At 55.9% G+C, this 23,687-nt stretch overlaps 1 protein-coding gene across 8 annotated transcripts in view; it reads left to right on the forward strand.

Annotated features, from left to right (window-relative positions):
- ABLIM1 (actin binding LIM protein 1) overlaps positions 1-23,687 on the forward strand; it is a 302,737-nt gene that overhangs the window by 146,114 nt on the left and 132,936 nt on the right. For all 8 annotated transcript variants that reach the window (XM_055119610.1, XM_055119611.1, XM_055119609.1 and 5 more), the window contains one exon: positions 21,539-21,673. In XM_055119610.1, the coding sequence (XP_054975585.1) occupies positions 21,539-21,673 (135 nt within the window). Of the gene's footprint in view, positions 1-21,538; positions 21,674-23,687 lie in introns of those variants that run through there.

Genomic DNA, 23,687 nt, shown 5'->3' on the forward strand with positions numbered 1-23,687 from the left:
CTCCTGCACCAAGGGGTCTCCCCCGCAGGGCGGCCCCACCCGCATCTTCACCCCACAGCCTGCTCTGGGGACCAGGGCCAGGAGGTCACTGCACCCTTCACACCCCAACCGTCTGTCGTGGCCTCTGTCACTCCCGGAATATGTTTCCCCAAAGCAGAAAAGACTTCCTGTTCACAGTTCTAGTGCAGGCCGCTGATTGAGGATACACGTCTCAGAGAAGGACCCGCTGACTTTAGTGTACTCCTCAGGGCCGGGTTTAGTGTGGGCGTGAACTCGGGACTCAGACTCAGGATGGGGAGCGGGCGGAGACGCGGCCAGCCCTACTGTGGACCTCGCCCAGACTCTGGGAGGGGACCCCTGCCTCGGACCTGGCCAGGTGATGACGAGGGAGAAACAACTCACCTGCGTCCTGGAGACCCTCCGTCAGAGCGCCCGCACCCGAGTTGAGCCTGCTTTCTGCAGAAGCGTCCTAAGGAAGGCGCATCCTCCGGAGAACATCCTGGCATCCGATGGGCTCTGACCAGGGGAGCCTCTTTGTCTCTGTCCACACAGCCCTGGGGCGCAGGAAGAAGGTCCCGTCCCGTCTGCCTCACCCAGTGCTCCAGTGAGCCAGAGGCCTCTGAGAAGGCCCAGGGAATGGGAATTTTGCAGGGTTCCATCCCGCCCCCCTCCCCTCCCGGGACTGAGTCCCATCTGGGTGCCCCACCGCAGAGACCAGCTCCGTTTCCAGTTTCCTGGTGCGGATCTGTTGGTGACTCACACCAGGGGTTTTGCGGTGGATCCAGCTGGCAGGAGCAGCTGCAGAAGAACAGAGTTGCGTGGGCAGCCCTAGTGTCTACCAACACGCGGGCCCTTATTTCTCCGAAACATCCTGGTTGTGTTCACAGGACCGTGATTTACGTGGGTATGGTTTCGTGCACTCTGGGGGTGGGTTTCTGGGGCTCTCCCCCCTCCCGGCTTGCTCTTGTTTGGGGGACATACCCCTTGCTGCTGAGTAGTATCAAGCACATGCAAAGTATGTGCTCTGTGCCTTAAGGCCATCTTTTCAGCCCCCCATTCCCATATTTCCCTTGTTTTTTGTTTTTTGTTTTTTTTTTTTTGCTTTTTGGGTCGCACCCAGCGATGCTCAGGGGTTACTCCTGGCTTTGCACTCAGGAATTACTCCTGGCGGTGCTTGGGGGACCATATGGGATGCCGGGGATTGAACCCGGGTCGGCCATGTGCAAGGCGAATGCCCTACCCACTGTGCTATCGCTCCGGCCCCCAATTTCCCTTTGTTTTTGACAATGCCAAAGATCTGGCCCGGGTCCTGCACATGCAAGGGCTCTGCTCTGCCACAGAGTTGCATCCCTAGCCACGGGGATGAGTTCCAGTGTCTCACCAGCTTGGAGGAATGTCGGGACTTGACTGGGAAGATGCTACGTTTCTTAATATCTTCCAGGAAATCACGAGGCCAGTGGTTCTGAGAAGTCAGCCTGCAGCCGAACCCCCCCGCCCCCGCCCCAAGTGCTTGTTAACATTGGGAATTTGGCACACTGCCCACTGAGTTTCTGAGTGGACGGGGGATGGGGGAGTCGGGGGAGAACTGGGGACATCGTATTCCTGAGAGTCCCAGAGATGTTGCTGCTCTGGTGCAGGCACATGCTGGCACAGGCAAGTGGCGCTGACTCCTGTAGGTACCCCCGCAGGTGGCCAGCGTGTGTGTGTGTGTGTGTGTGTGTGTGTGTGTGTGTGTGTGTGTGAGAGAGAGAGAGAGAGAGAGAGAGAGAGAGAGAGAGAGAGAGAGAGAGAGAGATGAAGACAGAGACAGAGAGACAGAGAGAGAGAGAGAGAGAGCTCTGCCCTGAGCGCCCCCCTCTTCATTCCCGCAATCAACTTCCTCTTGCTCACAAGGCCCAGGTGGCACCAGGAAGGCCAGCGGGGAAGCCCCTCACTTGGACTCTCCTGAGTGCGGAACAAAGCTGCCCTTGACCACCAAGTGGACCACGTGTGAGACCCCTGTGGCCACAGAAACAGCTTAGAGGGCGGGGCGAGCTGCTTCACGAAGGCTCACGGAGCTCTTTGAGATGCTCTGGTTAGAGTTGCATGAGCTCCCGGCTCCCCAAGGCTCCACAGTCCCCCCTTTTACTGCTTGGTGCTCCCCAGCAATGCTCAGGAGGGGCCTAGTGCGTTCTCTATGGTGCTCAGCCAACCAGGCAAGCGGGTTGAACAAGTTTACGAAAGGAAATGAATGATGAGTAGGGACGGGTGAGGGGGTGACACTGACTTAGACGCTGATGCAGGGCCTAATGAGAGGTGAGCCACGAAGGTGTCGGGACCAATCAAGTGCAGGTCTTTTCTAGAAAGGAGCATAGACCCATCCTAAAGTTTTAGGGGTCTGTGGGCTAAGGTTTTGTAGGATGAGTAGGAGTGTGTGCCGCGGATAAAGGGAAACGAAAGCTGGGTGACCAGCTAGAATTGCTCACTGAGGACAGTGACCCGGTGTCTGTGAGAGGCTTGTGGCCCAGGACGATCGTGAGGATGATCAGGACAGGAGGCGGCTCATACCGCTGTGGCATAAGAAAGTGGAGGCCGGGGCCCGTTGGTGGAAGGGAGAGGCCAGTCTGCTGCTCCGCCTGGGTCTCGTGGGGCCACGTGGGCTCGGTGGCCAGAACCTTCCAACCTTCCCCAGGGACTCGAAACTGGGACTTTCATGTCAGGTCTCCAGGTGTTTAAATGTTGGCGAATGAATGATTCCACTTGCTCCGTTTAAGATGTACAAAGCAGGTCTGCGGGCAGGACGCAGCTGCAGCCGTGGTCGGGCCTTACCCCGGCACTGCCGACCCTCCGGCCTGCAGGCCTCATGCACTTGTGCACGTGACGGGCTGAAACGCACCCCCGGGCACGAGGCGTGCCTTTCCTCCCTGCTGCTCTGCATTCCCTTCTACTTTCACGTCTGCCGGTCACGCTCCATTGAACTGATTGCATGTTGCAGTGGGCCAGGACCTCAAGTTTGAGAGCGGTTGGTTTAGAACATCCACACCCGCTGAATAAGGCCCTTCCCTGGCCAACCGGGTGCCCGTCCGATACCCTGAGAAGACCCCTCTCAGCTGTGGGAGCCGCTGGGTTTGCTCACTGTGGAAGTGGAATCGTTCCGACTCGATAATTTCAGTCTTTCGGGGACTGTTTATTCCCTAAACTGAAGCTGGTCAGCGTTGCTCTTTCGGCAGAACAAAGAACTCACCCAGCTGCTGAATTCGGAGTTAACCGCTGGTGGGGGAATTGAGCAGAAAGTACAAAGTAAACCTGCGTTCTGGCCTGGTGGGCGTCTCGTCATCACTTGATGTCTGTGGCAGGATGGGACCCTGCATCACCACCTGCTGCCACCCTGGTCCCCAGATCTTCTTGCTCTGGGGCCAGGAGGGAAGGAGGGTGGGAGGGCAGGGCAAGTGACCTTCTACCTGGTGTCCAGTGACCTCTTCGCTCCAGCCGCCAGGATCCCTGAGGCCTAGTGCCACAGTCATGGGCGTCTCAGAGCGTTCCCAGAAGCATCGGACGCTTGCGGGCTTTGGGGAGAAAGCTCTTCCCTGGGAGTGTCTGGGAGGCGAGTTGTCGGAGCTGACGCCTCGGGGTGCGGGAACGTCGTGCTGAGTCTGGGGCGTGTCTGCCTGCCTTCGCGCCTGTCTTGTCTTTCCTTTTCCTTAACTTTCCTGGTTTTGTTCTTGTTCTTTGTAGTTTTGGGTTTTTTTTGTTTGTTTGTTTTGGATTGGTTCGGGGGTCATGCCTGGTGGTGCTCAGGGGTTCCTCCTGGCTCTGCCCTCAGGAATTACTGAGGACAATATGGGATGCTGGGGATTAAACCTGGGGTGGCAGCATGCAGGGCAAGTGCACTACCCACTGTACTATTTCGTCCCCCTCACTTTTTTCCCCTTTCTAAACTGGTATTGGGACATCTGGTGGTACTGGGGTTGAGGGGGCGAGGTCACCCCCAGCAGGTGCTTGCCAGGGTGGGGGTGGCATACACTGTATGGCCTCACACAGACAGAGTGTGGACCGACCACTCAAGCCATGGCCCCGGCTACTCGCACGGCCTTTAGCTGGGAGGCACCTCAGCCATAGGCAGCAGGACCCAGAGAGAGACAGCGTGCGGCTAGGAAACAAGCGCCTAAGAGCCGCATCTCCCCTGGGCAGAAGCCCACCCATCTGACGGTTAGGCCGGCACAGAAGCCCCGGGAGCTGGAGGAGGCCGTGCGAGTAGGTGCTGGCCTCGGGTCTAGGGGAGAAGCCAGTGAAGCCAGACTCAACTCACGACACAAGCCGAGAGCAGGGGCTCCTGCACCACCGGGGGTGGCAGACCAGGAGCAGAGAGAGGGAGGGGCGGCCCCTGCAGCTGACTGGCCGGCTGCCAGCACCTCTTTACCCAGAGCCTGTGCTCGCAGCGGCTGGGCCTGGGACCGCCGGTCTGGTCAGCCACATCCAGGACACAGAGAGCCAAGCTCTTCACCAGCATCCTCGGGGTCCATGGTGTCAAGAACACCCCAACCCTTCCCGCCAGTGTGGGGCGGGGTGGGTGGCCGAGAAGTTACTGGGGAACTTGGATGGTTGGGAAGAAAGAAGTATTGGCAAGTATCGCTGGAACTGGTTTTATTTATTTTATTATTATATTTTTTAGATACAATGGAATTTTATTTTTAAAGGAAAGAAGTCCTGGTACATGCTACAACGTTAAGGGCATCACATTTACCAAAATTAACCAATTGCAAAAAAACATGCATTGTATGATTCGCTTACAGACAGTATTAAGTTGAACTCAGAAACAAAGTAGATGTCGATTGCCAGAGCCTCGCGGACTTGCTGAGAGGCACACAATTTTAACAGAAGTTCTTGAGTCGGTTGTACAACAGTCTGAACACATTTAGTACTTGCCAAACTGTGCACCTAAAATTGTTTGAAATAGTAAATTCCATAATATAGGTAGGTTTATCACCATTTTTTTAGTTAAAATAAAATTAGAAGCTTTTGCCATGCCTTTTAAATGAGTTTCTTATTTTTATCTAGTATATATCATTAGAAACTGGTTTTAGAAGAATAATGCCATTGGTGGTTAATCCTTAAGGTTAGGCAAGTGAGCGAGAAGGAGGCAATCCTGGTGCCCCGTGGGGTCCATGGGAGAGTGGGTGTTAAAGGAGGTGACTCTGGCACATGTGGGCTGCATGGAATGGTAAGGGAAAGGGAGGTGACTCTAGTGTTTGGTGGGTTCTGTGGAGTGGAGGGAGAAACGGAGGGGATTCTAGTGCGGGGTCCTTGGACGGGTGAGCCCAGCCCACTGTGTAGACATTGGCCACAGATTTCACCAGAACGCAGATGGAGCTATAATGGGAAGAGCAGATGTCAGCAGGTAAAGGAGGGATCGGTACAGCCTGAGAGATGCAGTGAAGGGGCCAGAGAGATAGTACAGTGGGCGGGGAGCTTACCTTGCCATGGCCAACCCGGGTTCAATCCCTGGCATCACATATGCACCCCCAAGCACTGCCAGGAGTGATCCCTGAGTGCAGAGCCAGCAGTAAGTCCTGAGCACAGCCAGGAGTGTGAAAGAAAGAAAGGAAGAAAGGAAGGAAGAAGGAAGGAAGGAAGGAAGGGAGAAAGAGAGAGGGAAAAGGAAAGAGAGAGAGAAAGAAAGAGGGAAAGGGAAAGAGAGAGAGAAAAAAGAGAGAAAGAAAGAGAAAGAGAGAGAGAAAGAGAAGGAAGGGAAGGAGGGAGGGAGTGAGGGAGGGAAGGAGGGAAGGAGGAAGAAGGAAGGAAGGAAGGAAGGAAGGAAGGAAGGAAGGAAGGAAGGAAGGAAGGAAGGAAGGAAGGAAGGAAGGAAGGAAGAAGGAAGTGCACGCCCTATTGACAGAATTCACCTAAATGAGGTGTGTGAGCAGAAATGCTCACGCCCCAACAACAAGGGAGAGTTCCAGAGTGGGGAGGTGGCGGGGGAGGGGCAGGCAGCAGAGGGGGTCCTTATGGTCTCGAGATACATTAAAGCTTTGGTGGTCGGTGCAGTGAAACACACACCTCCAGAGATGATGAACTGCACTCCTGGGATGTTGCAGTATTGTGAACCAGCGGTAAATCAGTAACACCTGATTTAATGAGACTGAAAATGTTGAAAATGACGGAACACCTGTAAAGACTTCGGGCATGGTCACTGCCAGCAGTAGGTGTCCAGTAGGTGGGTGTTAATTGAAGCTAGTTGTAGAGTCTCTTTATTTAAGTTGCAGTGTGAATGCACAGCCTGGAGCCTAAGGGAATGGCCCGGGATCCCTTGCGGTGAAAGTAGGACTAAAGAGTAGGTGCTGAGAAAAACTGAATTTATAATAGAGTTGAAAGTGCCGTCAAGTGTTCCTTTCGGTTAAAACTAAGTTGGTGCTTAAGCTCGGGATGTGTGTGCTGCTGTGTACACCTACCTGTCCCTCATCTTCCCTGGGGGGTTGATTGTCACTCACTGGCCGGGTGTCGTGGTCAGACCATCCCCTAAGCCTTTAGGATTTTAGAGGGTAGCCCGAAAAGCAGGTGGTGTTTAAAGAGTGGAACTCTGCTTCAGGTCCCAGCCAACCCTGTTCAAAACGTGTGTGACCTTGGGCAAGTCACTCAACCACCCAAAAATAAGGATATTGACCCCAGCGCCTTTGTTGGACACTTGAGAGAATTTCATCAGTTAAACGCATGTAAAGCATTTAAGACGGTGCCTGGCGATTAGCAGGGCCCAGTGATTTCTCGGCCTTGTTGCCCTCCTGCTGTTTGACTCTTGGCTGGGGAAAATTAGGGGCCCCGTGTTCACTGGCATGGAGCTTAGTGACCGGGTGGGTTTCAGGGCCCCAGCAAGTAGACTAAGCTGGGGTCAGCTAGTCGAGGGGCCAGGGCAGGCCCAGCCTCTTCCACTGGGTCCTGTCTTCCCGGTTTACCTCCAGCAGAGCGAGACTGCAGAACTGGGGGGTTACTGCTTCTCCAGGATCATAAGAGCAGCTTCCTGTGGCCACTCGCCCCAAATGTCTTATGCTAGGACTTCTCCCTGCGGGGTGCTCACTCCAGTTCATCTCTCAGGAGTAGAAGGAGGTGACTGATGATGATGGTGGTGATGATGATGATGATGATGATGATAATGATGATGATGATGTGGAAGAGCATGTGTACCACGGGAGAACAATTGTTTGAAAGGGTTCAAGGCCAGAAGCTGGGTGTGCCCCACATTCTTCCTGGAGGAAGCTGACCACCCTCTGGACGCAGTAGCTCACTTGTCCGGGCTCTGCGTCCCCCCCCCCTGGTGTCTGCCTGCAGGGCACCTGGGATGGGTCCTTGCAGGTGTAGCTCTCTGTCAGAGAGGACCCTGGCCTGCGTGGCTGGGCCGGAGCGCGCCTCTGGAGAGAGCACTCCCTGGAGTGTTAGAGGAAAAGGGCACGCAAGCTACAGGGGCCCGAGGGGGCAAGCTGAGACAAGGGCTGTTGGGGGGACCCCTGCTGGGGTGAGCCACCCCTAACTCCGGCTCTGCTCACGGTGGCCTGGCGTGAACCCCGGCCCTACCCACTCCACTCTGGAAACAAGTCCCTTCCGTCCCTCAGCCCCATTTCCGCTTCCATACGGTGGGGGAAGCCCGACTTTGACACCTGGGAGGACAAACAACTCCTCGTCCACGGCGGGGGGGTGGGGGGGGGCGACCAGCACGGCTCTGGCAGAGACCCAGGCCGCTGTGTGGGGGACGGTGAGTCAGCGCTGCTGGCGCTCGGGGCCTTCAGCCGGATGCCCACCGAGACTTGGCGGCCTCGCCAGCTCTGCTGTCGTCTCTCACTCTGAGCAGCTCGGCCCACCCCTCTGCCCCGTCGCACCCCAGGAATACGCACTGTCACCCCCCACCAGAATCACCTGATGTCCGGCGTCACCCACGGTGGGTACAGCGGGGTTTGTCTGAGCGGCTTGCGGACGGCCCATTCGCACACCCAAACGCTTACAGGGAGATGCTCGCCGGGCCAGGCGCCAGCCTCCCGCGGGGAGACCTGGACCGGGTCCCCCGAGTGCCGCGGGGAGCAAGCCCCAAGCTTCGAGCCAGGAGTCGCCCCCTTCACTGCCGGATGTGGTCCCGGAAACAAAGTAACAAAATCAGATCAAATTTACCGACTTCGAGTGGACAGTCAGTGGATTCTGCTCTGAGCTGTATGACCCTGACCACAAGCTAAGTTTGAGACGTACCCCCCAACCCACCTCCGAGAGGAAACCCCAGGCCCAGGCCCCGAGAGGAAGCTCAGCGAGCTGAACACACGCAGGAGGTTGGGGTTCGACCCCCAGTACCACGTGGTCCCCCCGAAGCACGGCCGGGAGCAGCCCCCGAGCACTGCTGGGAGTGCCCCCCACCAAAACACAAGAAGCCCCAGACCCAGTAGCAGTCGCCAGCCCTGGCTGCCCGGCTGGTCGCAGGGAACCGCTGGCCCATTCTCCGTCTCCGGGGACTTTAAGCAGCAGGTCTGAGGAGTCTGTGTGTGTCGAGGCGTCTCCAGACTCACAGAGCAAGCGGGGAGCCAGCCACAGGCGCGCACCAGGGAGAGATAGGATCGCAGGGCCGCCCGCACCCGCACCCTTACTCACCAGCAGGCCCGCCCGCCAAGTAGGGGTGTTTGTTTTCCACCAGCCCGTCCCCACCCTGAACCACAGCGCAGTCTGGTTTTATCTCTTCTCCTCTCTTGGAAGAGAGCCCATTCACACACACACACACACACACACACACACACACACACACACACACACACACACAAGGAAGATGTGAATGAGATACTTTCGGACCCCATGGGAGTTTCCAGAACCCGCCTTGTCTAGAAGAACGATCATACCCGGCTAATCCCCCGGGTATGAAAGAAGAGTGAGGCCCCAAAGTTAGGGACCTTGGGGGTGGGGGCGGGGTGGGGGTGGGGGCGGGATGGGGCCACGTAGAGAACTTGCCTCGCCGTGTCAGGCCCTGGCTGTGATCTCCAGAACCACGAGCCATAATTATGCCCGTGACCACAATGATGCTAATGAGTGACTGAGCTCTCGCCCAGTGGGGTCAGGAAGAATGCGGGGTGCTGGGGCCACACGTGGGGGCCAGGCAGTGCTGGGGAGCAGGGCTGGGGCCTCATGCAGCCACAGTCGCTAACGAGACCCTCCGGGAGCTCTCCGAGCCCCGCCCACCTGTCTCTCCCCACACCCTCCCCCAGCTCAGGTCCAGTTCTCAGCTTCCGGCCCTGAGCACACGCATGTGCGCACACACACACACACACTCACACAATACTCACACACACACTCACACACACAGAGAGACACTCACACAATGCTCACACACACACATACTCACACACTCTTACATGCTCACACACATACATATTCATGCACACACACATACTCACACACTCACACACACTCATACACAGACTCACACACACAGACACACACTCACACACATACTCACACACACAGACTCACACACACAGACACACACACATATACACACACAGTCTCACACACACAGATTCACACACACCGACACACACACTCTCACACATACCCCCCCACACACTCACACACATACACACTCATACACACTCATACACAGTCATACACACATACTCACACACTTTCACACATACCGCACACACACACTCACACACATACTCATACACAGTCATACACACAGACTCACACACACACACATACACACATACCCTGGGTACCTTCTTAGGAGACTTGGGGTTCGCAGGCGGCCTCGCCAGGAATGAGGCTCCCTCTGTGTCCCCGGGAGAGTCCCTGTCCCTGAAACCACCAGGCACGGGGCCTCCTGCTCCCTCGCTGTCCCCCCACCTCCCGTCACCCCCTCAGGTTCTGCGTCATTCCTCTCGCTCCCCTCCAGCTGCCCCGGCTCTGGCCCTGTTCTGGCCGGAGACGCAGGTGCCACAAACTGTGCACAACACACTGGAGCTCCGCTTGTCCCACGGCCGCGGCTTCGGGAATGGAAAGGGGGTGGGATAGTTGGGCTTTCCCGATGCTCTCTGTCCAGTCGGGCCAGAAAACTGCCTGCTCCATTCCCCCCCCAACACACACACACACACACACACACACACACACAACAGACACACACAACAGACACATGCTCTGGGCTCTCTGCACTGCAATGTTTCCTCAGAGCCAACCCTCCCCCAGTGCCCCTGTCAGAATATGGGGGCAAGGGGGCCGCTGACCCCGCAGCTGCTGGCACAGGCCACCCCGGCTCCACACCGGGGGGTGGGAACAAGCCCCTCACACCCCGTTGCCGCTTTTCTCATTGGCGGAACGAGGATCATCGAGGTGGATAGGATGGAGGGGTGGGGCTGCATTGGGGGGCCCTCTGCGGGCCGCCCCGTCCCTCAGCCCCAGGGAAGCCCTGCCCTGCCGTCTGTCTCAAATCCCGCTTTTTAACTAGTCAGCAACCCCCAGGGTGCCCTGGAGGGTGAGCGGGAGCCGCCCTAGCAGATGGGGCACCAGGCTTGGGGGCGCCCCTTGCCCAGGACATTGGGGTGAGCATCTCGGTGGGGTTTCACCTTGCCAGGGCGGGTTGCAGACAAAAGGCAGACTGCACCTGAGGTGGCCCAGCTGGGCTCAAGCCGGCCTGAGCCCGGCTCCTGGGTTCTGACTGACCAACTGACCCTCTGTCTTGACCCCTGGCCCAGGCCTCCTGATCTCAGGTCCGGCACGCACAGACCCTACAGCGGTCCCCAAAGATGTGCCCCGCCAGCAGGGTCAGACAGAAGCCACAGCGCGCCGGTGGGGCTGGAGCCACGGCTAAATGGATTTGCTGCTGCAGGGATAATTCGAGATCCCCGGGTGACCTTCACAGGCCAGCTCCAATTTCAGAGCTTTTTGCGGGACTTAAGGAATTCCTGGTCTTCCGGGGTTAGCGCGGGGCTGGCACTCAGCTGACATGGGCGTCCCTCAGGGAGATGATGACCTCATGTCTTCTAACCTCCCACCTCCGGGCCTGGCCTCGAGCTTGCCATCTCTGTGGAGTCTGGGGAGGGACATGCAGAAAGGGTCCCTCCTGGCCACTGCTGGGGAGAGAGCGGGCTCTGGCTTCCAGGGCACGATGGCTGAGTCCGGCAGAGGTCACCGAGTCCACCCCAGCTGAAGGTGTGACCAGGGATGCACTGCTCCAGCGTGAGTAGGAGACCCCGGACTGAGTCTCGATCCCCCTCTCGGATGGACAAGCCACCGTAGACGGAAGTCAGGAGGGACTCACTGGGGATACACACTCCGTAATTTGCATGGGCGAAATTGTCCCTTGAATGATCGTCATCCCGCCCTGATGGTGTTGGGGGAATCAGATGAACCGGGCTGGAGCTGGGGCTGTTTGTATAATCAGGAGCCCAGCTGATGACGGGTGCTGACAGCGGCTTTGTTTGGGGGGGGGGGGCGGGGGGCGGGGGGAGAGCGAAGCCCTGGTGCACAGCTGCAGCAGAGGGCAGGGAAGTGGCAGAGCCTCTTACAAGTGGGGTCCACAAGTGGCAGGCACACGAGGCCAGAGCTGCCCCCTAGGCCTGCCTGCTGGGAGTGTTTGTGCCACCACCGCCCCGTGCGTGGTGCCCAGTCACAGTCCCTGCTCCCTAGCCGGCACGGTGTCGGAAAATGAGGCCGGGGGAAGCCAATTAAAGAGAAGGCTCGTTTTGGACAACTAATGACAGGGTAACAGTGGGTAGCTCCAAGTAACTACCACTTGCCACAGCAGGCAACGGACTTTGAGGTAAACTGCAAATTAAGCACTCCACGCGATTTATTTCAATGAGTTTCTTGTGTCCCCGGTACAGGACTCACAGAAGGGAAGTGGGGGGCGGTGGGGGGTGGAGAGATTTGAATCTGGAGGCACGGCGACAAAGGCCTCTGGGATGGTATTTACATTTGGGCGGAAACTCATGGGCAAGACGTGTACAAATATCCCAGGTAAGGGAGCAGCGCCTCGCCAGGGGCAGGGCTGTCTCTGGGCTCGGGGGCCTGAACCCCACCCTCCTAGCCGGATGGCACAGCTGGAAGGCAGGTCAGGGGCCTAGCCACGGTCCGGCCTGGAGCTCAGTGGGGGATGTGCCGGAGCCCCACAACCACGCTCGCAGACCAGTCCCCAACTGGTTTTCAGCCTGGGTCCTAAAGCAGGGTGGAGGCGGGGGGCCGCCTTTCCTGGCCGGACCCGCCTCGCTCTGCCCCTGTTCCCTTCCCATAAATGGCCGGGGCCCGGAAGGCGCATGTTCTTCATATTCGAAATGTTATTTCCCATCTGTGTGCTTCCTAGCAGGTGTTGCCCTTGGCATGATCAGATCGCCGGGGCACTCACATCTTCCCAGGCGTGTAGCAGGATCTTGGCTCTGTCCCCGTTTCCTCCTCCTCTCCAGATAAGACTCTCCTGGGGACACTGGGTGTGCTACTCCGAGACTTGTGACTCAGATAAGGCTTTTCACTCTTAGCAGTGGCTCCCAGCTCGGCCATGCGGGAATAATAAAGTAGCACCCCTGTCAGACACTGGTGGGCGTTATCTGTGATTATGGCCATTTGTTGTTGATCTCTGTGCTTGGAACCTAATGGGGTCAAGGCATAGTCCCTGTGACAGTAATATCGGGGTTAATGGGCTTTCTTTCTTTCTTTCTTTCTTTCTTTCTTTCTTTCTTTCTTTCTTTCTTTCTTTCTTTCTTTCTTCCCTTTCTTTCTTTCTTTTCTTTCTTCCCTTTCTTTCTTTCTTTTCTTTCTTTCTTCCCTTTCTTTCTTTCTTTCTTTTTTCTTTCTTTTTTTCTTTCTTTCTTCTCTTTCTTCTCTTTCTTTCTTTCTTCTCTTTCTTTTTTCTTTCTTTTTTTCTTTCTTTCTTCTCTTTCTTTCTTTCTTTCTTTCTTTCTTTCTTTCTTTCTTTCTTTCTTTTTTTCTTTCTTTCTTCTCCTTCTCTTTTCTTTCTTTCTTTCTTTCTTTCTTTCTTTCTTTCTTTCTTTCTTTCTTTCTTTCTTTCTTTCTTTCTTTGGTCATGCCAGGCCATGTACAAGGGTTACTCCTGGCTCTGAACTCAGGAATTACTCCTGGTGATGCTCAGGGGACCCAATGGGATGCTGGGAATTGAACCCTGGTCGGCTGCATGCTGAAGCAAATGCCCTACCCGCTGTGCTATCACTGCAGTCCCAATGGACTTCTTTCCTGGGGTACCAGAATTTTAGGACTCTGTGCTGTCTGTGGGAAAGGTCCCAGAAGTGGTTTGAGCCAATAGCCGTTTTTTTCCATGATCTAAAGACCAAACTGAGAAGTCTGCTGAAGTCCACGTGGGCTGTTTGATATTTGCCATCAGACAGAGCCCAGAGAGGCAGAGGGACGACCATCGAGCTCTCAGCTGTGTGGGGCCAGGAGGGATGCTTTATGGAACAAAAGCAAGACAAACACGGGACATGCGGAAAGGACACGCCAGGTGCCGGGCCAGGCATTTGCTCCCAGGACTCAGAGGAGAGGAAATAGACGATTAATGTTCAATCCCAAGGAAGGCTGCAGGGCAGAGCCACCCCTGGGCTGCGTCAGGGCATCAGGAGTGACTAGGGTTGGGGCGGGCGTGGGGAGGAGAAACCCCTACAGCCGGCCAGGCGGTGTGAGCGAGGGTGTCGGAAGAGGACACGGAGCCGATGGCAGGGAGAGCATTTACGACGCTGGGGGGTATTTCAGTGCAGCGTTTGGGGTTGGCCCAACTTCCGAACCACTTAGCACAGTGACAGGTACTTGGCAGAGGTCCCATCTGGAAGAGCTGAGTAGCCGGTGTGGGCCCGGTGGTGGGAGCTCTCCAAATCCACACGCCTATCCTCGCTGGGTCGGGACAGAGGAATGCCGGGAAGCCCTCTCTGTGTGTGCTTCAGTGCCCTTGGACATTGAATTTTTGTGTTTTCACCTTTTACCCCCCGCCCCTCCCTTTGTTCTCATGGCCATTGCTTTGCTGATGAGGGGCCTGTGCATCTGGTTGGGGTGCCTGTGTGCTTGGTGCCGGTCCTTGCACACTTGGTGGCTGTACTTGCACACTTAGTTTGGTGCTTGCACACTTGGTGGCTGTACTTGCACACTTGGTCCTGGTGCTTTCACACTTGGCCCTGGTGCTTACACAGTTGGTCTTAGTGCTTACACAGTTGGTCCTGGTGCTTGCATACTTGGTCCTGGTGCTTGCACGCTTGGTCTTGGTGCTTGCACACTTGGTCCTGGTGCCTTCTGAGGGGAATGAGGGTCCTGTCCTTAGTTGTGTCGCAGAGCACCCCAAGTGGCAGCGCTGCCGGGCTCGACCTCCCTGTCTCACTCCTGTAGGCATATCCTCCACCACTGGGCCACCACTGGGCTGATACACTTTTTGTTTGGCGATGCTCAGGGGTTATTCCTGACTCTGCACTCAGGAATTACGCCTGGCAGTGCTCGGGGGACTGTATCAGATGCCAGGGATTGAACCCAGGTCAGCTGTGTGCAAGGCAAACACCCTACTATTGCTTTAGTCCTAGCCGATACTATTTTTAAAGAGCAATTTTTAAATTTATATCAAACTATAAATTTATATCAAATTTATATCAAACCCCCGAGAATAGTACAATCCTTTTCTATGCACTTAACAGTTTCCCATAATAGAAACACCTTACATTAATAGACTAGTTACAGTCAATGGATGAATGTTGATACATATTAGTATATACACATATGGAGTGTGAACATGGTTCCTTAGTTTAGTTCTCTTAAGGGGGCCACTCTTGGCAGTGCTCAGGGCCCACGCCCACTCTCAGGGGTGCTTGGAGACTTCCATGGCTACAGCTGGCAGTGTTGGGTGGGCAGACTGTGCCAGGCAGCAAACTCAGGACTTCACCTATGCAGTGTGGGATGGAGAGGGGGCCTGCCAGCGTGAGGCTGGGAGAAAGGTGACCGCGCTGAGGGCTGGCTTACATCCTGTCTTATCAGAGGGCCCATCTCATCACTGCCCTTGGTTTCAGTCCCCGTCGCTGGTAGTGTCTTGCCTGGTTCCCCACCATAAAGTGACTCTGTGTGTCTCCTTTCCCTTCCCACTGTCACCTTCGGGCACGTAGGGGCTGGGGCCTGGGCTCGCTGCTCGGAGTCTGCAGACGGCGTTGCAGACAGGAGAGCTGGCAGCAGGAAACCCTCACCGCCCCGGGAGGGCTTATGGGCTGGATTCCTGTGGCGAAGCAAGGGTGGGGCCTTGGTGAGAAGGGCTAGAACTGGGGGCGGGGTTTAAAAGAGGGAGGGGGGACCCCAGGACCCAAGGCACTGTGTCACGTGGTGATTGGGGCTACCCTCCTTCAAGGCTGTGCCACCTTGGGGGCGACTCTCTCCCTCTGAGTTGGTGTGCCCGGAAGTCACACGGGCGTGGCAGGCCCCCTCACTCATCCTGGTGCTCTTGAGTGTGTGAAACGAGGAAATGCAGCTTAGAAACCACAGTCCACTTCAGAGGCTCGTCGGGGCCTAAGGTGCTCAGGAGGGGACAAGGGCCACTTAGAAGGCAAAACTCTTTCCTGGGTGGGAGACTCTGAATATTTCAGGCAACCCCAAACGATTTGTGATATACACCGACTTCTCTTTGTGATAGTCACCTATGAAGGAGATTTCTATTTCTTTTTTTTTTTGGGGGGGGGTCACACCCTGCAATTCTCAGGGGTTACTCCTGGTTCATACACTCAGGAATGACTCCTGCCGGTGCTCAGTGGGACCATATGGGATGCTGGGAATCGAACCTGGGTCGACCACGTGCAAGGCAGACGCCCCATCCACTGTGCTATTGCTCCAGTTCCGGAGATTTCTATTTCAAATAAGCATTCTTGGATATCCTGTGGCTGGGGGTTCCAGCTGCCTAATCAGCACAGAGGTTGCTTGGAGTCGGCAGTGCGCTCTGGCTTGACAAGGACTTTTCCTAATGACCCAACTCCAGTTTCATTAGAAAGAAAGAAAGAAAGAAAGAAAGAAAGAAAGAAAGAAAGAAAGAAAGAAAGAAAGAAAGAAAGAAAGAAAGAAAGAAAGAAAGGAAGGAAGGAAGGAAGGAAGGAAGGAAGGAAGGAAGGAAGAAAAGTAGTCCCCCAGGGGACGGGGTACCTCAGAGCTGGGCGTGGTTCTGGAATGATGTTCACGCGGAAGGGTCAGGAACAGTCCTGTGAATCATGGTGTCTCAGTAACAGCAAAACGTCCTCAAAACCCAACAAAGGTCACTCCCTGGCCATGGTCTGGCTCCTGCCGTGCCAAGAAGGTGACTCTCTTTTGCTGGGTGAAACCTGAGCCCACGGTGGGCCGCAGTCTTCTGTGAAGGTCAGCCCCTGGCCCCTCTGAGTGTGGGGAGGAAACAAACAAACAAACAAACAAACAAACCCCAGCGTCTGTCCCCAGTCCCTCATGGCTCTTCCTATAACCCCGCCTCTGCTTAGGGAGTTTGCGGCTGAGCTCTGGGTTGGTTACTGTAGCGCTCTTGTTTCAAGCGCACACCAGCAGCCGCTGCAGATATTAACCAGGTCTGCCCAGGGGCCAGCTCTCCGCCGGCAGCCCGGGGTGCCCAGGAGGAACCCCGCTGCTCACGTGATCTCTCTGCTCCCCGGCTTCCCGGGGCAGGGAAGATGAAGCCATTCAGCGAGAATTGGCCCCGCGCCAGCAGGCCCAGGAGAGGGTGTGCAGCCGATGGCTGCGCTCTCTGGCGACTGACTCAGCAAGGTTGGACATGTGGGGTGGAGACGGCCAGCCTGCGCCTGGCTCCGGACGCAGCCGCCCCGTGAACCCCTTCATCGGCCCTCTAAGGGGGGCTGCGTTCCTCTGCTTCCCTTGATTTGAGCCGGGAGGAAACGAACAGTCTCTCTTGGTCTTTGGGTTTGGTCATTCTCTGAGAAAAAAAGCCCCATTCCTCTTTCTTTTTATTTATTTATTTACTTGGGTTCTGGGCCACCCCTGGTGATGCTCAGGGCTTACCCCTGGTTCTACACTCAGTGATCACTTCCTGTGGGGCTTTGGATGTCCCAGAGGGGGCACCAGGGAGAGAACCTGGGTTGGCTCCATGCAAGGCACTGGCCTAGCTCTTCGGCCCGGAAAACCCTGCTTCTTCACAGATCCTGTTGGCCGAGGCTGCCCGTTGGTGGACAGGCCAGCCAATGTGATAGAATATAGGCCCATCCTCGGGGGGGGGGAAACAAAGGTTTCCTCTGGCCCGGGAGCACTTCAGCGTGTGCTCTGCGGATTTCCGAAGGGAAATGCTTAGAAGAGGCAGGTGGTGCCGAGCCGAGCCCTGACCTCCGTGGCTGGCGCCAGCGCCGGCAGTGGCACCTGTGTTCAGACAAAGGGAAGCTGAGAAGCGAACAGATCCCTTCATTCCCTCTCAGTGCTCAGCATGGCCGCCCAGCCTCGGCTAGAAAAGATTCAGTTGCCAAGGGACAGGAGTGCCAGGCAGGTCTTGGAACGCCTTTTCCTTGAGATCCAAGAGCCTCTGTGCGCTGACCGGCCCTGGGCCCGCTCCTGTTGTCTGGCTTCAGGGGGGATTTGTGCCCAAATGGCCCTGTGTGAGACTCAGCGATGCGCTCAGTGCAGGAGAGCTCCGTCCCCCGACCCTCCCCCACCCTCCCCCACCCCATGCCTTTGGGTTACAGCCTCTGAAAGACCAGACCACCATCACTAACAGTACTGTGCCGTTATTAAGAATACCGTCAATGATGTTGGTTTTGCTTTGGGGGGAGGGGGGACCATGCCTGGTGGGGCCCAGGGGCTTCTTCCCCGCTTCCTGCTCAGGCATTTGCTCCAGGAGGTGCTGGGGGCAAGGGGGCCATGCTGTGCTGAGGATGGAACCCAGGGCTCCTGCGTGGAAAGCAGGTACAGGGCTGCCTTCAGAAGCACATGTACACCTGGGGAAGCTGAGGCTGCTCTACTTCAGCTGGGGAGACCCGTTCTCGCCTAACCTAATAGGTTTCTGATTCAGACAAATTGCCTGACAGGTGCGTGAGCCTGGGAGTCAGAAGCACCCCACTGGGGGCTGGAACTATAGCACAGTGGGTAGGGCATTTGCCTTGCACGTGGCCGACCCGGGGTCGATTTCCAGCATCCCATATGGTCCTCCAAGCACCGCCAGGAGTTATTCCTGAGTGCAGGAGCCAGGAGTAATCCCTGTGCATCACCAGATGTGACCAAAAAAACAATAAATAAATAAATAAATAAATAAATAAATAAATAAATAAATAAAAGAAGCACCCCACTGTCCATCGGGTGTAATTGGTGACTTTTTTGTTGTTGGGGGCGGCGGGTAGAGGGTAAGGGAAAAGGCCTGAGCTACATCTGGTAGTGCTCAGGGACTACTCTTGGCTCTGTGCTTGGAGTCGCGCCTGGTGGTGTTCAAGGGACCATGTGATGCCAGGGATCAAATCTAGGTCAACCGTGTGCAAGCAAGCACCTTAACCCACCTCCCTTTTTTTTTGTTTGTTTGTTCTTTTGTTTGTTTTGAATCACAGTGAGATACACAGTTGCAAGGTTGTTCATGATTGGGCTTCAGTCATATAATAATCCAACACCCCTCCCTTCACTGGTGTACAATTCCCCACCACCAATGTCATGTGCTCAGTTTCCCTTCCCCCACCTCCACCTCCCCCCCACCCCCACCACACTGGCAGGCACTTCTGTGTGTGTGTGTGTGTGTATGTGTGTGTGTGTGTGTGTGTGTGTGTGTCTGCCTGCCTGCCTGCCTGTCTCCTTTGGGGCGTTATGGCTTGCATACAGATGCTGAAAGGTTACCATGTATATCCCTTTGCCTGCTTTCAACACTCAGTACTTGTCCACGCGATCATCATTTCTCTTATTGTCATACTCAGGGAACTTGTTTTGAAGGCCCTTGTCTCACGTCTCTCTAGTTGGTGATCGTTTAGAGATGATGAAAGTGCCTTCGGTCCTCTGGAGTTGAGGTGCGAATCAAGTCTCTGGGGGAAATCCCCACGGGTAGAGGACGGTCAGGAGTATCACAGCTGGTCATTGCGCCAACCTCTCCCGGGGTCCTCCTCAGATTATGCGGATCGGGTGTTGCCCTAAAACTGCCCCCGCGCCTGGTCTAGCGCTCACAAGAAGCACCTTGTTCCTTGGAATGTAGCTTGTAATGAATTACTTGGACGGTCCCGTCCAGGCTCTTTCCAGATGAAATGCGAGCACGTCTGTGGCCCAAGGGAAACAATGAACAATCCTGCTGGCGTTCCCGGAGCTGCTTGCGGTCAGTGCTGGCTAAACTGAGTTTCTGCAGGACCTGCCCTGTCCAACTCTGCATCAGCTCTGCGGGAAAAACCCGGCTCTGTCCTTTGTCCTCTTCAATGAACTGCAAGTTTGCGAATCCCGTTCTGTCTCCCGACCGAGGGGGTCCTCCTGTCATAGGCGGTTACATGTCACGTGGCTCCTCCTTCTCTGTAGCCCCAAGTCAGAAAAGGAATCTCAGAGCAGGAGGTGCCCACTTGCCTGCCTGGCTGGAGCGCTCAGTGACTCCTCCTCCTGCTGCCGTCTCTCAGAGGGTCTTTTGTCGGGGTCCCGGACCCCATCAGGGGCAGAGCTGTCGAGCTAACTTCTTCGAAGGTCACACTCTAGACCCAGCCATCAGCATAGGTTTGCCATCCCCCTCGCAGAAAGAGACTGTCTTTCTCTGGCCCGAGCCCTGGTACTTGGCAGGGGACCAAGCAGGCCCAGGGACTGCCACGTGGCTCTTCATTGATATCTGTGTATTCACAGGGACCTCGCTGGGCAGAGTTGGGGGTTCAAGGTCACTCTCGGCAGAGCTTGGGGCCCACCAGGGCAGCTGTGCCCTGCAGTGCTGGGCATGTGGCATATGGTGCCAGGGACTGAACTCGGGGCCTTCCCGTGCGAGACAGGTGCTCTGCCACTTGACCGTTCCCCGGCCCCCAGGTACATTATTGATATCTTTAGGGACGGCACCGTGATTTACAAAGTCAGGCATAGGTGAGTTTGGAAATGGCCGCCCGTGGGGTATGTCCGGGTGTTGGGGGACAGTTTTCCCCAATGTGCTCAGACACGTTGTGCATCAGGTCCGGGCAGATGTGGGGCGAAGGGTGACGGGTACGCGGAGACACCACTCCGGGAGACAGCTGATGGCCGCTCGCTCCATTGCCAAATACACACGTATTTTATAGGGGGTCTCAGCTTAAGAGGATGGTCCAGTCACATAAAGTTTAGCGTCTCTGACCTATCACCTTTCCCACTCTGCTTTGCCCTGGCCCAATCCCAATTAGGGCTGGATGCTGCAGTTAGGGATGACTTGCTAAGTGCAGGTGACAATTCTTGGGGGGTTGAGACTCAAGGCCAGATGCCTGGTGCTTGTCAAAATGCACCCAGACACTCCGTACTGGGTCGCCATGCAGGGACAGGTCTTATCTGCTCTGCAGGGACAGATCTTTCTGCTCTGGTGCCTGTTGCCATGCTCCACGTCTGGGGACCGGGGCTCAGCTGGGAGTGATGGGCAGAGCCATGAGGCAGCCCGTACCATCGGGGCAGCAACACCCGCCGAGCCCTGGGGTACAGAAGCTTTTGGCCCCAAGGAACTGGGCAAAGGGAGGAGATGGACAAATGGGGAGGGAAAACATAGAAACTGGAGGAAATTGTCCCCATCACCGAGGAACAGTCTGCGTGAGCCGGCTGCATGTGTGGTGCTTTGTACGGGCAGCAGAGGCGTGCGACCAACCCTGTGCTTTGAACACGCCGGTGATCTGGTTAAGTAATCCAGGAGGAGATAGGGAGGAAGAGCGAGGATGGCCAGGTCCCAGAGTGGGACCGAGTCGGGGTCCCCCCATCCTCGCACCTCTCAAACCACAACTTACTTCCCGTCTTTTTTTTTTTTAATATAATCACCATGAGACACAGAGCTGTTCATCATGGGGTTTCAGTCCTACAGTGTTCCCACACCCACCCACCAGTGTACATTTCCCACTACCAGTGGCCCCTGACACCCTCCCCCAAGCCTGCCTCTATGGCAGACAGTTTTCTTTTCTCTCTGCTCTCTCGCTCTCTCCCTCCTCTTTCCTTTCTCTCTCTGTCTCTCTCTTTCTCTCTCACTCTTACCCTCACTCTCTTCTTTCCTCTCTGTCCCTCTGTCTCTGTCCCTGTCTATATGTCTCTGTCTCTGTTTCTATCTCTCTGTGTCTCTCTGTGTCTCTCTATCTCTGTCTTTCTATCTCTCTGTCTGTCTCTCTGTCTCTCTAACTCTGTCTCTTTGTCTCTCTCTGTCTCTCTAACTCTGTCTTTCTCTCTGTCTCTGTCTCTCTCTGTCTCTCTATCTTTTTCTCTCTCTCTCTGTCTCTGTATCTCTGTATCTCTCTCTCCTTCCCCCCTTTGGGACACTGTGGTTTGTAGAACAGCACTGAGAGGTCATCATATTTGTTCCTGTGTGTCCCTCTGAGATCACTGGGGCAGGGGTACCTTTTCCGCTTGGACAACCCGGGTCCCCCTTCGAACCTCAGCGCCTGGCCCGAGGACCCTCCTGTCGAATTCTTCTGCTCACCCGGCTCTTTGCTCTGCTTTGTTCCAGTGGCCCACCCGCAGGACCCCCAGCACCCCGCCGAGAAGCCCATCATTCACTGCCACAAATGCGGGGAGCCCTGCAAGGGGGAAGTGCTCCGGGTGCAGACCAAGCATTTCCACATCAAATGCTTCACCTGCAAAGGTAAGGGGCGCTCTTCCAGCCCAGTGGCCGGCCACAGTCGCGCTGGCCTGGCGCCACTGCAGACCTGGATGCACACCACCTCACCCAGGGGCCGGATGGACGCGTGCAAAGTCCTGGCTGGGGTCACTGAGCAGTTCTAGTCCCTTGTCTGAGTCAGGCCTGAGGAGGAGCCTGACTTTCCCCCAGAGCCCAGGTACATAGGCTCGGGGTGGCCACTGAGACTCCTGACCCTGGGAGGGCCGGGGAGGAGAGTGAGATATTCGGTTTCACGTGTGTCCTTTGCCTGGAGGTGACCTCAGCCAGAGTCTCCGGTCCTGGGCCTGCGAGAGGGAGATGCGAAGCGAGGAGGGTAGGCCTCCAAGCCAAACGGTGCCTCCTGTTCAAGACGCTTAGTGTTTTATCGTCATTTACCCACTCCACTTGGGGGTGACAACCGTGGGCACCTTTGTATGATGAAAGCTGACTGCTACCCTGGGACCCGGGCGTGGCAGGGCCAGGTTGGAGGGGACAGGAGGGTGTTTTGTGAGAGAAGGGCATATGCCTGGGTCGCCCAGACTGGGGTGCAGGAGGCTGGAGAAGGCTCTGGAAGGAGCTGCCTGGCCCCTGTCTCGGCCCTCACGCTCTCACCACCTTCCCGGCAGCCTGAGTGTTCTGGCTCTGGGGCCAGCCCTGCACCCGCCAGCCTTTGTCCACATGCAGGGAGGAGCACGGGGAGATGCCAGGCTGCCGAGGGCAGCGCACAGACCTGCCAGGGGAGGAGGGGGCTTGGCCGGAGGTACTGCCGAGGCTCTGACGGGAAACTGGCAAACTGGCGGGGGAGAGCCACCGCAGAAGGGCAGAAGGAAGGCTGGGCTGGGCTCCCCTGCACAGGGCTTGAGGTGTGAAAGGGCTGAGCTTGCGTCTTCTCCAGAGATGCTCTCTAATCGGCCTGAAAGCCTGTGTGTACCAGCCCCGCCCTGTCCTCGGGCAGATCGTGTCGGTCATCAGGAAACATCCAGGTCCACCCGGCTTCACCTGAGTGACACTGACTCAGAGAGATTTCAGCAAATGACCCGTTTCCGGTGGGTCCGTGTCCTTCTCTGCGGTCAAGGGACTGGTCCAGGCGGGCCAGATCTGAAGCATATGCCAGCCGTGGACATATGCATGATGACATAAACCAGAGCCTGGCAGGGACCAGGTCAGGGAAAGGCTCTGTCTGCCTGTAGCCAGCGGGCTCACTTGGAGGTAGGCATTGCACTTCGGTTTACGTTTCTCGAGCTGTGGCTCAGAGTGTAGACTTGGTCCTAGCCAGCTCCGGCCCGCACATGCTCGAAGTCTTGTGCAGATGGTCGGCGGTCTTGGATTTGGAAATCTCAGCTCAGTCTGGGTGTCAGTAGATAAGTTTATTCCCTCACGTTCCGGCTGTCCCATGGGGCAGAATTTGCTTTTTGTCTCTTTAACCTTCAGACATGAATGGAGGTTATTGGTGTTGGAAAGTTGGACCTGTGCTTTGTGTCTGGAACACGTGTTCCTGAAAAGCTGGACGTCGGTATAAGAGAATCGAGTTTCACAACTACTTGCTAATACAGAAATTCCTTTTCCCCTTTTGTTGCTTCTGATAGTGTACACAGATGCTTGCCGGGGGTCATACACTCTGTTGTGGCACCGGGGCCCCAGAGAGCTGACCACCAGGGCCACACTCGGCCCCTGTGGGCTGCAGTGGGGGTGGGACTGAGGGGCCAGGCTTACCAGGCATATGCATTTAGCCACTACCCCCTAAGCCCCCATAGGAATTATATTTTAATTTAACAGAATTTTCCTAAAATAAAAAAAATTATTTTTGGTGTTTGGGTCACATCTGGCAATGCTTGGGGGTTTCTCCTGGCTCTGCACTCAGGAGTCACTCCTAGCGGTATTCAGGGGACCATATGGGATGCCAGGGATCAAACCCAGGTCAGCCACGTGCAAAGCAAGCACCTTACCTGCTATACTATTTGCCGGCCCCATTACTGAAGTAAATTCTTGCAAACGGATG

The sequence above is a fragment of the Sorex araneus genome, chromosome 11, assembly GCF_027595985.1.
Source record: "Sorex araneus isolate mSorAra2 chromosome 11, mSorAra2.pri, whole genome shotgun sequence".
In the NCBI taxonomy this organism is placed as follows: Eukaryota; Metazoa; Chordata; class Mammalia; order Eulipotyphla; family Soricidae; genus Sorex; species Sorex araneus.